This window comes from Haliotis rufescens, unplaced genomic scaffold (genome assembly GCF_023055435.1).
Source record: "Haliotis rufescens isolate VD_foot unplaced genomic scaffold, xgHalRufe1.0.p SCAF_1, whole genome shotgun sequence".
NCBI lineage: Eukaryota > Metazoa > Mollusca > Gastropoda > Lepetellida > Haliotidae > Haliotis > Haliotis rufescens.
The window spans coordinates 85,835,827-85,848,990 of record NW_025963779.1 but is presented as its reverse complement, the minus strand read 5'-3'; the positions used below and the strand labels follow the sequence as shown (position 1 = coordinate 85,848,990).

The 13,164-nt window shown below is 39.8% G+C and overlaps 1 protein-coding gene across 1 annotated transcript; it reads right to left on the bottom strand.

Annotated features, from left to right (window-relative positions):
* Window positions 1–540: 540 nt before the first annotated feature.
* LOC124147111 (snRNA-activating protein complex subunit 3-like) lies at window positions 541–12,834 on the bottom strand. The gene is made up of 9 exons (XM_046517741.2): window positions 12,643–12,834; window positions 10,008–10,097; window positions 8,136–8,241; window positions 5,985–6,101; window positions 5,433–5,573; window positions 4,365–4,447; window positions 3,479–3,649; window positions 2,062–2,169; window positions 541–1,655 (listed from the first exon to the last, which is right to left on the bottom strand). The coding sequence occupies exons 1-9, from the start codon at window positions 12,819–12,821 to the stop codon at window positions 1,514–1,516; spliced, it is 1,137 nt and encodes a 378-aa protein (XP_046373697.2). The 5' UTR covers window positions 12,822–12,834; the 3' UTR covers window positions 541–1,513.
* Between the last annotated feature and the right edge of the window lie 330 nt (window positions 12,835–13,164).

The following is a 13,164-nucleotide window of genomic DNA, read 5'->3' as shown; positions in this document are numbered from 1 at the left end:
CAGCATTTGTTTGTTTAATGCCAAACCATAGCAATATTCCAGCTATATGACAGCGGTCTGTAAATAACCAAGTCAGGACCAGACAATCCAGTGATTGACATCATGAGCATTGATCCAAACAATTGGGATATGATGACTGCATCAACTAAGTCAGCTGCCTGACACTCGATCCCATTAGTCGTCTCGGAAGACAAGCATGGGTTGCTAAAGACCTATTCTAACCCGGATCTTCATGGGTCATAACCAGCATTAAAAACAAAATTTTCTTTCAGCACCAAAATTTATTTCAAACAGGACTAGGTTTGTGCTCAAAAGGTGATATTGCTGTAATAACACGATTGTGTATATAATGCTGGCTTGTATATTAGAATCTTGTTAATGTAATCCAACAAACATGGGCTTGACATTGCTGGGTCCATGTTTCTGTTAGCAGCGGTTTGTGGCACGTAGTCTTGGTCTTGTACATCATAGCTTCCATCAGCAGATGTGGCATATACAGGCGAGGTGCAACAAGTCGTCTCGTTCAAGAAAACTGACAAATATAGTTCCAGTTTTATTTACAATGTCACAGTGGAGTTCACAGTAATGCCCAAGGAGGATTCACTAAATGTGTCATCATTGTCATGATAATGGCCTGCCCGGGAAGGAAGTTGATCAGAGATAATAAACATCAGTTTTCATTAAGCCGAGTTTGCATTACCATTAGTAAGTGACATGTCAGTTCTACATCCATAAAAAATTCCTGGGACTGGCATGCACAATATTGCTATTACACAAGTTTGGCTGAATTGTAGTATAATTCTACATTTTAACGCATGTCTATGTCAGACTACTTTTGTCCACACTCCATCTGATGTTGACCCCACTGTTTTTCACTGGTGAGCCCAAAGTGCCCTCCCTACCTTGCAAAAACATGGGGACTGTGTCTCAGGGTGATAGTCTTCAAAATACCAGTCCTTGGACATTTGATTTTAGTTTACAGAATATTCATGTTGATAAACTGTCGAATGTGAAAAGTTGGGTGTTTTTTTCTGAACCACAGTCTTTCAAAATCATCTAGTTTAATAACGTTCTCATTATGAAAACGAACCAAACAGATTCCCCACTGAAAGCAATTAGTATTGCCTTAAGATTATGTTAAATTAAACCAGCTGGTCACAAAACAGAACATTTTCCAACAGAATATCAAAAACCTAAGACCATCCAGTTAATCCATGAGTGAATGTGTGAATATTGTCTTGCACTAATGACAGCAACATTGTCATGGTGAGAATATGACAGGTATTGATAATTAGATGTTTTTCATCACTGAATTGTCATTATTCAAACCAAATATTTGTGAGGTTTGCTCAAGTAATGAGGTGTGAACATGACCTGTATAGGGCGTATATTCAGGTGATATCAGCATCCATTCCGATGTTATTGCTGTTTACTGGCACGCCAGGATCGAGACTCAGGATCTGTTCTCAATGTTGTCATATCACAGACAGCCTATGAGCATGAGGACACACGTTCATGTGGGGTGCTCCGAACTCTTGTAAGCAACGAAGTTGCCGATCTTATTGCCGTCTTCATCATAGAGCAGAGCTTTGAAGCACCTGTGGCACATGAAGGCTGGATTGCTGGGGAGCAGGGGGCAGTCATAGATGATCCACCTGCAAGTGTGACGCACATGTTATATCACAGATACAATTACACAAAGCGTTGTTATGGTTGAACTATTAAAAAAAATACTCAAGTGTGTATGTGAAAAAAAAAATCAATTCATTTGGTTATGGTTATTTAGTTTGCATAATTTACAGAAATACAGTTTATCTTGAGCTTTGACCCATGTAGTGATCAACGTAAGCCTTCACCACAAGAATAGAGCACCTCGCATCTAAAACCTTGAAACAAATACTGTACAAAATACTCGTGACTGAACCATTTACTTAGAAACACTGACATAAAGGTGAAAACAGTATCACGAGTTCCCCTTTGTGTCAAAGTTAACTTCATGATTGGAGGAAAGCCGTGCAGATACTACATGCCAAGGTAACCTAAAGTTCAAAGTGCACTTACCCGGCAGTGTTTATCATGCAGGATTTACAGATCTTGCGTTTGTGGTTCATTTCGCGGCAGAGATACGGGTACGACCGCAGGTCCTGGGGATCCATGGGGTGGAGCATGCTGTAACAGGAAGACACATGAGGCACGCACAGCTTGGCACCGGCACTTTGTGAACAACTCAGTCGTACAAGGCTCTCTTTGTTAAGCTAATAAAAAAATAGTCTTGGTTCTCAGGCACCGCCTGCATCATCATAAAGTTCACAGCATGTTTGCTTTTTGTTTCCATTTAAAAAAATAGAAATATCCTTAAATTTTCAAAGCCCAATGGAGTTAAATACTGTATTCCAGTATTTTACTCAAGAAGGAATACATTTATGTAGGGAGGCCCTTTCCCAGGTTGATTGTACACAACTGTTTATTTGGTTACATACTAGTTTGAACAACCGAAGAAACAAAAAAGACACTGCCCACCTGCACTATATTTAAAAAAACCATTGCCTGAGAACCAATTTCATTTTTTAAAGCCTTCTGTGATTGCAACCCTAGTATGAGATGAGGGGAGGTGAAATGGGGGAAATGTCGCCTTCAAGATTATTGCACTTACATTGTGTTTGTTTGTTGTTTGACGCCGCACTCAGCAAATTTTCAAGCTACATGGCAGCGGTCTGTAAGTCATCGAGTCTGGACCAGACAATCCAGTGATAGACAACATGAGCATCGATCCACGCAATTGGGATGCATCAACCAAGTCAGCGAGTCTGACCACCCGATCCCGTAAGTCGCATCTTACAACAAGCATAGTCACCTTTTAGGGCAAGCATACACTTATATTGTGACATGAATGAATGTGTGTGTGTCTGCTACAACTGGTCTGGACTAATGCTGGTTTTATAGTGCTAACCCACTGAGATACCATGCAATAGTTTAAAAAGCATACACAACTCAGGCACAGTATACTGACTCCAAGCCACCCAGTCCTTGTTTTAGCCCCTTAATGCCGACAAGTACCATCTTTTAACGTCTATTGGCATGACACAGCCAGGGATTGAAGCCCCGACCTTCTGCTCTCTGGGCGGACGCTCTACCACTAGACCACAGAGGCAGTAGGTCTGGAAGTAATTCTTTTGAATTAGTAGTATGAACTTGGAGGCCTTGAGGATATGAAGAAGGATCTGCATCTAGTTTTGCCCCTATTCAGGGACCTACTCTACCCCAGAACACAGATTGGATAATGAAAATAGATTCTAAAATAAGAACATCGATATGAATGTTATATGTATCTAAGCAGTATTTGTTATGGATGCTATGCTACTATGACCTGTATAATGGTGATGTTTGGTGATGTATTATAATGTATTATAATGTATTATGATGTATTGTGGTGTATGGTCATGTATTGCGAGGGCTTCCACTGAGAGAGGAGACCTACCGAATGTCGGTGAAGATGAGGAGGTGTTCACAGTCACCCTGATGCTGGTAGAAGTAGGGTTTGCCCACCACAAGGTCTAGGTCAAGGAAAGTTGTGTCCTCCATCTTGGCTTTCTCAAAAGGACCAATCCTGTCCCATCTATTCTCCTGACTGACCCACTCTGTTATGATTCTAAAAATAAACATTTAACAAATATGAATACTTCTGGTAGCAAATGAATAAAACAGCTGCTTCATAGGCATCAGCTTCAGGGAAATCAATGTATCATGGCTGCCTCTTTAGGCCAAAACACAGGCTAATGCGCAGAGGAACTAAACAATGAATATAGTACTTAGTCCATAACTACTAATACTTTCTAACCCGTGAAGATCCGGGGTAGAAAAGGTCTTCAGCAACCCATGCTTGCCTTAAAAAGAGACTTGCTTGTCGTAAGAGGCAACTAACGGGATCGGGTGGTCAGACTCGCTGACCTGGTTGATGCATGTCATCGTATCCAAATTACATGGATCGATGCTCATGATGTCAATCACTGGATTGTGTGGCCCAGCCTTGATTATTTAGAGACCGCCATCATATAGCTGGAATACTGCTGAGAGCAGCGTTTAGCAACAAACAAAACAAAACTGATACTTTCTACGTTCTGTCTCCTCCAACACTGTCAAAGTTGAAATATTTTTCTACTTAACAAATAACACACCTTGCATTAAATGTTGGGGAAAACAATGCTTACAAAATCGCTCATTGCAATTCAAAGGCTCACAAAACTCCTGCTATCCTACTTCACATGCTCAGTAGAAAAGAAACCGTAAAGAGATAATTGTTGTCAATATGGCAGATATTCAGTGACTGTTGGTTGCCAGAAGGTGGGCTACACAGACATACTCACTGGCTGTAGTCTCGGTTGTCAGGATAGCGCAGATCATTGTAGAAGGTTCCTTCGATGAAGAAAAACCCTGACTTGTAAATATCCTACAAAACATGTATGCAATACGTCACTGAGTAGTTTGGTTATTTCAAGTATCAAAAACATGAAAATATACAAGTTTGGAAGTTAAAACATTTTCATGGGTTTCACTGGAGATGAGTTTGCTTTTCAATTGCAGTGAAACATCGTTGTGTCGAACTTTGATGTGTCAAATTTTCGGTTGTCCCGAAGTAAAAACTCGGTCCCTGTGCATTCCTTCTTTATTTATCATTTTCGGTTGAGTCGAACCGCGCATAACTCGGAGTATTTAAGTAGGTCTCCTTCCACTTCGACACAACAGTGTTTGACTGTATATGCATTTACTTGAAAGGTCAATCAGAAAGTGAAAACAGAATGGCATCCTGTGACAAGAGCTCACTTTGTATCATGGACAAGCATTTGAAATCATAAACACAACCTAATACACAGGTAACGTTAGAGGACTGTCAGGATAACAACAAGCCCATATATAGGCAATGATGGAGGACCCTTTAGGATAACTTTAACACCATATAAGGGCAACGTTAGAGGACCGTCATGATAACTACAACACCATAAAAGGGCAATGTTGGAGGACTGTCAAGATAACTACAACACCATATATGGGCAATGTTGGAGGACCTTCAGGATAACAACAAGCCCATACATGGGCAACGTTAGAGGACCGTCATGATAACTACACACCATATATGGGCAATGTTGGAGGACCTTCTGGATAACTACAAGCCTATATATGGGCAATGATGGAGGACCGTCATGATAACTACAACACCATAAAAGGGCAATGTTGGAGGACCGTCAAGATATCTACAAGCCCATATATGGGCAATGATGGAGGACGCTTTAGGATAACTACAACACCATATATGGGCAATGTTGGAGGACCGTCAACATAACTACAAGCCCATATATGGGCAATGTTAGAGGACTGCCAGGATAACTATAACACTTATTCCAATGTTGAATCTGTACAAAACACATGAGCTTCACCTTTGCATATGTGAACTGTGTGACGTCTGGGTGTGCACTGTGATCGCCGCTGACAGCGTAGTCGTTGGAACACCTGATGACGTCGCGCAGCTCACTGAGTCTGTGGCTGCCAAGGACCAGGTAGGTCTCCGACATGACCAACTACAAACACAGGCCAATACATGTATCCTAGGTGTGGGGAGTGGTTCATACACACCAGAGGTCAGACAATCAGTCAAGATGCAGTAAATTCCATATTTATGGTCTCAAGATAATGGCAATAATGGCAAGATAATGGAATAAAATGGAATAAAACCAGGTCTTTGAAAGGCAATTATACATATAAGGAAGATAATTATGGATGCCAACTTCTTTATTATGAGGAACACAATGTTTCGGAGTATATGCTTACTCCTTCATTAGGTGAATGAATGCCATGAGGCAGAGAGCATATATATGTACATGTAAGGACAACTCAATGACGTCAGGACAAATTAGTCAGTTAATCAGAAGACATTTTTGTAACAAACAACTAAACATTTCATTAAAGAAGTTAGAATTCCATGTCCTCACCCGTGAACTTGGCTGATTGCGATACGGCTTGTGGACTTGGACTGTCAGCACAACGTTGGGTTCCCTGACCTTGGTGTCAACGCCATCTGGTGCCGGATAGCTGAATTTCTCCTCTGTCTAACAGAAACACATAAACATCTACAGACATCAGGGGGAAATATTTTTCCAGTCGTATCAGTCTCTGTCTGTGTCACGTTTAGGCATGTTCAGAAGAAGGAGCTTCTCTTTGTTGTTAGATACATCTTGATGAGTTTTATTACCAGTTACAAATTTAAACAAGAGTTTGCCACTAACATGGCTATATCCCCCGCATCTGTTTCAGAATTTATGACATGATTAAATCTAAACAAACCCTCATCTTTTTTAACCGAGGTGAAACTTGTCATGGAAATTGTGAAAAAAAGAAGAGTTTGGAACCTAAGTCCATCTTGTTGCCATGGAAACGTAAAAAATAAAAATTTATAAAATTCATAAATAGCAAAAGGCACCAGTTCAGTATGTACCTGACAGACCTGCAAAGTTTCATGAAAAAGTATTGAACGGTTAATGAGTTATGCTCCGGAAACGAAACGTGACAGACGTATGGACGGACGGAGCCCGTATCTATATCCCCCACCAACTTTGTTGGGCCGGGGATACTAAAAAATAACCTAAGGAAATGATGGGCCATGAGATACTGGCACATCCTGTTTGCCATACTACTTCCCAAGCCAGGGATATGGGCCAGGTTTCCCTCATCCGAAAAAGGAATGCAAGTTGTGCTGTTGAGACATTTTGGATGTGTCACATACTCACTGTCCGAGTCAAATCGTCAATTGTCTCACGCAATATTTGACATGGGTAGTAGTTTGTTTAGTAAACAACGAATAACAACCAAGCAAAACATGTTTGTTACACAGAATGTTACAGTCACTCAAACAAGAAGGGGGATAACTTTAGTCTTGCACCACTGACTTGTTAAGGATATTTTTATTTTTTTTATATTTTAGACGGCCGTAAAATTTTGCTGGCCACAGGCTAGTGGGCAGCGTCTATTTTGAAGACTGAAAATGTTTAAATTTGCACCACAATGAAGTTATGTTTATCTCCTACAGGAGGTGAGATAAATGGGGCCCAGGGCTCTGGATTGCATTATATAAACAAGGGCAGATACAGCATTTTTTAAAGGGAGGGGTCCAAAATATCAAACTCCTCTCAGATAATTTTACTGCCTACATCATACTACATTTGGTTTTCAAAAGGGAGGGGTCCGGGCCCCCTGAACCCCCTCTGGATCAGCCTATGATAACACATGCACCTGTGCATCCCAAAATAGAGAAACGCAACATTATATTTATGACCACATGCACCAAGTGCACGTAACAAAAAATCATTTGTTTTGTCTGACTAACCCTTACTTGTCCACACATCTTTGAACACCCTCACTGACTTTATTAACCTCACTACATCACTAATCCCTGCGTTATGTGTAATTCATGACACATGACCTTTTTTATGCATCTGTGTTTCAACTTTGAAAAGGTTATGGGTGTAACCTTTTTTTTGTCTGGTGCAACTAGCTTTTCATGTCAATATGCACCTAGTGCAAGCTAAATCAAGTGCCTTAAATCGTACCCTGTGTTTTTACATCGCTTTCTAAGATTATCACATTCATATAGCAATGTGCATGCATGCATGAGTTTGCCTGACTGTACTAGACCAGACTTACATCAGTCTTATTGTGCTTGACACACTGAATACCATGCCATAATATGACATGGATACCCCACTCAGTGCCACCCAGCAAGTACTATCTTATGACATCCTTTGGCATGACACGGCCAGAGGATCAAACCACAGACTTTCCGCTCTCTGGTCAGATGCCCTAACCATGTCTTCTACACAAGACTAGACACAATACTCTAGTCGGAGACTAGACACAGTACTCTAGTCTGTGTCACAGTCCCAGAACCCTATAACTTCCACTCAACTCTTACTGTAATGCTATAGTCATAATGAAGCAAGTCCAGGTTTTCAACAGGCTCTGAATCTTGCATTTCACCGGGGCTCCTTTTTAATTAAAATGTTGTTTGTTCTATCAAAATTACATAATCTCAGAGACTAAGCAATAGTCTAATGACACACAAGCATAGAAGATAAGGAGTAAGCTACCTTGAAATATCGATACCAGTCAACATAGTTGTACTTCATCTTCCGTAGAATATGATTGTGATATGTCGGGTTCTTCATCCTCTTGTCCAGCTCTGCTGCTTGGTTCCTGGGAAAAGAAAGTTGGTTTGGTTGGTTTGTTGTTTAACGCCGCACTCAGCAATATTCCAGGTATATGACAGCGGTCTGTAAATAATCGAGTCTGGAGCAGACAATCCAGTGATTGAAATCATGAGCATCGATCCACGCAATTGGGATCGATGACATGCATCAACCAAGTCAGCGAGCCTGACCACCCGATCCCGTTAGTTGCCTTTTATGACAAGCATGGGTTGCTGAAGACCTATTCTAGCCCGGAATCTTCACAGGTCGGGGGAAAAGAAAGCATCGGCTTCACTGGTTTCCGGTTTTCGTGACTTTAAACCTGTTCAAAATCAGACTTCCCACACAGCAAAAGACTGCAATATTGGTATCACTGTCGGCAGCTTATGAGCATACACCTGTACACAGGTGTCAAGATCAAATGCACCTTTGTAGGGCTTGGAAGAGTCCAAATTTACTACCCACGTATCCGACCCCCTATGACCAAATCCTACCTAGGTACACGCTGTTGGTCTCAAGTGTTTTACTGGAACCATGGCAAAAACTATTTAGATACACATATAAAATGATCTGATCATGCATACACTGAAGTTGAGTTTTACCCACACATAAATGTCAGAATGACTGTGTGTTTAGTCAGAGAGAATGCTAACATCATCGATGTGTAGTGTAACCATGGAATTTTATTGTTTTTGCAGTTGAACATAGATCACATGACTGACCATGGGTCCTGGTTGTCCTACTCAGGACACAAGCCACCCGAGTAACCGAGTTACCCATCCCAGCTGTAATGTACTGGAAATTGGTTGGAATCTCATCACTGATCATGTTGCAGTGCCGTAGCCAGCCGGGGGGCAGTTGCCCCCCTAATTTTTTTGTAGAAAACAGTTTTATTTGAATCAAGTTGGGGATAAGTGATACTTGTACAAATATTTGCCCCCCCTGTCAAAAAAAGTTAACTACGCCCTTGTGTTGATCATTGGTTTATTGGCATGTTACATCTGATCAATCTAGATCATAAACAAAAAAATTTAACGAATTCTGTATTTTCTAGCAGTTCACATGTCAAAATGCCTGATTTTATCATGATTTGAAATAAAAAATAATTATTGCTAAAGAAAAAGGCCTGAATGTTTTGTGTGTTTATGTGCAATGCAGTTACCATGGTTACATTTAATCACATCGGGATCAAATAAAATGTAAAACTTAAAACAACAGTTGCATGTTTATAAACATTTTCCCTTCAATCAATTATTGACACCTACAATTATGTTACATCTAAAATAATGAATGCATTTTGATAAAGCATTCAAAATGCAAGGGTGTCCTTGAGGATTGCTCCTATATCATCACTGGAGTCACACTCGAATGGGCGTGTCACAGTGATGGAATTAATTAGTGTCAAGTGCTTCCCTGAGTACCGCGGAGTGCACCAGTGACGTGTACAAGAGGCGGTATACCGTCTCACGTGCACATTACGTCTGTGACTGATTATCTGAATTTAGGGACCCCATGAAATTGTAATTTTTAACATTTGGGCATTGACAAGTACCCCGTGACTTTCATAAGACAGCGATAGAAATTGGAATTGTCCTGTAGTCCTTGCCAAACTGCCCAATAATTAAGGTATCCTAAGGACTAGTAAAAATTTGCCCTTTTTAGGGGTTTTGCTAAATGTTGTCATCATAAGGACTAGTGGGCTAAAACTGTTAGTTTCTATCGCTGTGAGACCACTGTTAGTATAACCAATCATCAGAACATATTAATACTCACTTTAAGGTTGTCAGGTCGATATCACTTGGAACAGTCTCGTACATGACTTTCCTGTCAAGGGTGTCGCTGCTACTCATCAGGGTTTCAGGGCTGTAGGACAGACACAGTGGCTTCTAATGAGTTTCACAATAACCGATCTCGTTAAAATCAGATCTTAGTTCTCGCTATTGCTAAACAAAGATCTGAGGACATCCCATTACGGGTCACGTCAGAACGATGTTTCATCCAACCAATCAGAGCGTCGCTTACCAGATCATGAAAGTGACAGTCGGAATGTGTTTTCTAATCATGCAACCACGAAATAATTAACACGGGGTATTCCGAATGACAGTTACAGGTTTTATGATTATGTCCATACAATCTAGGCCACCTGTAAATCATTCCAGAATGTTCTTATCAGTTTTAAATTTTTTAATCGAGAACATGTCAAAATATGTTTCGAAACTAGTGTCGTAAAGCTTGAGAAAGCTACCTTCTGATTGGCTAATGTCGATTTCTTGTCAGTCATTTCATTAGTCGATCAAAGGTCGTTCTGACGTGACCCGTAATGGGATGTCCTCAGATCTTCGTTTAGCGGTAGCGAAAACTAAGATCTGATTTTAATGAGATTGCACTATAACTAGCAACAGTATTCACAGGGCCAAGGTTGGTGATATTGTTAACACTATTTGTTCATAACTATTTGACTTGACTATTATACTTCATTTGACCTACGACTTGAGATGCACCATTTGTCTCGTGCAGGAATAACGTGTAAAATTTGGAAATCACATGCAGCATGTTGCATATCGTGATAAGATTAAAGACACTCTTTGGTAACACTTGACAGATTGTTAAGTTTTGTTCTCAATTAGTATACACTGGAAACATCTCTTCTTAACATACATATTCCTCTAATGTTTCTATTGTTTGCCTTTCTTTTGGTAGTGAGTATATATATACTGTTAAGACCAAATTAGTTGGTACACCTTGACACTCTTCTGTTTTTATTCGTATACCACAGCATAATGTGTTCAGTTCAGTTCAGTGGCCAGTTCAGGGGACCAGTACTACAGTAATCAATCCAAGTTGGAATGCGGTGAATTTGTAGTCACTGCCAACTCGTAGACAGAATTTACGGTGAATTCGTACACAAACCAGGAGTGAATTTGTAGTTACATTTGTTGTATTGGAATTGAATGACAATATTTACCATCTGTTCTTTCACTCACCTCAACAGTGTTTTGGGTTTTACTTTGTAACTGCTATTATAAATACATAATACAGAAAGAGGATCATTCAGTAATTGTTGAGCGGGGTGGATTACTGTAATAATTTCTGTAAATCTGGAAAGTATAAATTATTGTGAGTGGCTAACATTAACTGTAACTGTCTGAAAAGATTTGTGACACCCTGTTGATGAGATAAAAGCTAATTTGCATGTTGCTATCTTTATAAGTAGTAGCAGAGACCATATATCTATTATATGGTCTCCGGTAGTAGGCATTTTTAGGAAATGGTAACTCTTGTGACAGTGTCAGTCAGTGATTTTTAGACCATAGATACATGTCTTGTTGTAATGGTCTAATTGACAGGGTGGATTGGAGTTGTGTGTTTATCGAACAGCAAAGACTGGCTTGCATCTGTCTGGACTACTCAGTGATATGCATGCAACTTGACGAGATGTGGGAGATTAATTTACTAAGCTTTCTTGATTAGACTATTGACACTGAGTGACCATATGAAATTAAGGTAACAGGGTGTGAGAGATTATTCATTTAATCATGTATTGACTGGTTTGACAATGTGTGAAATGAATAAAAGAAACATGCCTCCTTCATTTTAGTTGTTTGTTATTGGTCTGCCAAAATAACTGCATCAATAAACTATTGCAAGTGTGTGTCACTCGCAGTTTTCACAGTACTTTCCTGTTCGCAAATATTTCCAGATGGACAATATTTTGTTGTGATAGGATTTGCAGGATCCTTTGTAACTATCATAAATAAATGATCAGCTAAGTATCTACAAGCTGAGATGTACAGTTGGTCAGAAGTGAGGATCTATGCTGAAGGAGATTAATTGTCGCTTCCGCATCTATCGCTATTAAAGGTAACTGGCAGAACTTGCATGACATTTGGTTCGAAATGGACAACTGTGTAAAATACGAGCAAGAAGTAAGGAAGCGTCATAATGCATGAAATTTTTATTTTCATTCAAAATTGAAGACTTTTTCGTAAGAAATATTTTATTATTCAGTTATATTTCTCTATTGTATTTTGTATTGTACGTTTCACCGTAAATTTTGTCTACAAGATGGGATTGGCGACAAATTCTCCAAGGCTACTAATTGGTTTGGTTACAAATTCACCTGCAGCCATTCGTTGATACAAGCCCATGTTATCTGTAATGTCTTAAGATTGCCAACATCTTCGACCCTCCCACAGGCCTATATGGATAGGTTATGCGCAGGAACTTTTTTTAGAATTCTTAACTTTAACAATCTCTCATGTATGTGGAGTATTTTGTATAAACCAAACTCGTCATCTATTTCTACGGTACGATATCTCTTCACAGCATTAAAATCAGATCTTTTACGATACAAAGTTTGTTTAACACGGGGACGTTATCACAAACATGTCGAAGACAGCGGACTTGCCTGCACACTTCAGATACTTCTTTGACAGTGTCAGTCGGAACGTTCATCATGGCTGATATAGATTCAATCTCGCTATCATTTGCAATATTTGAATATTTAATCTGGTCGCCCCATTGCTCAAGAAACTGTCGAACGTTAACCCTGTTTTCCCCGGTTTCTGAAGCCATGGGGGTCGCCATTTTGTATGCTAAAATATGGAATGTTCAATTTAAAGCGAATATAGTTCTAGAGTCCATGATATTGTTATATGCGGAGTCAACAATCCCCGGTAGTAATCTGAAATAATAAGCTTAACACATATTTGAAGTTTGATACGAATTTATATCTGAAAAAGTATTATTCAAGAAGTATGAAATCACAGCAACAGGTGCCCGATGTCATACATTTGATTTGAACCTTTTCGATTACCCGAGGAAAAACTATTCAGGGGGTTGTCTGGACCCTCAATTGGTCTTTTGCATGACTACGATAGAATAAAGATTTCAGTAAATTTAATCACAATCATGTTGTTGAAAGACTAGT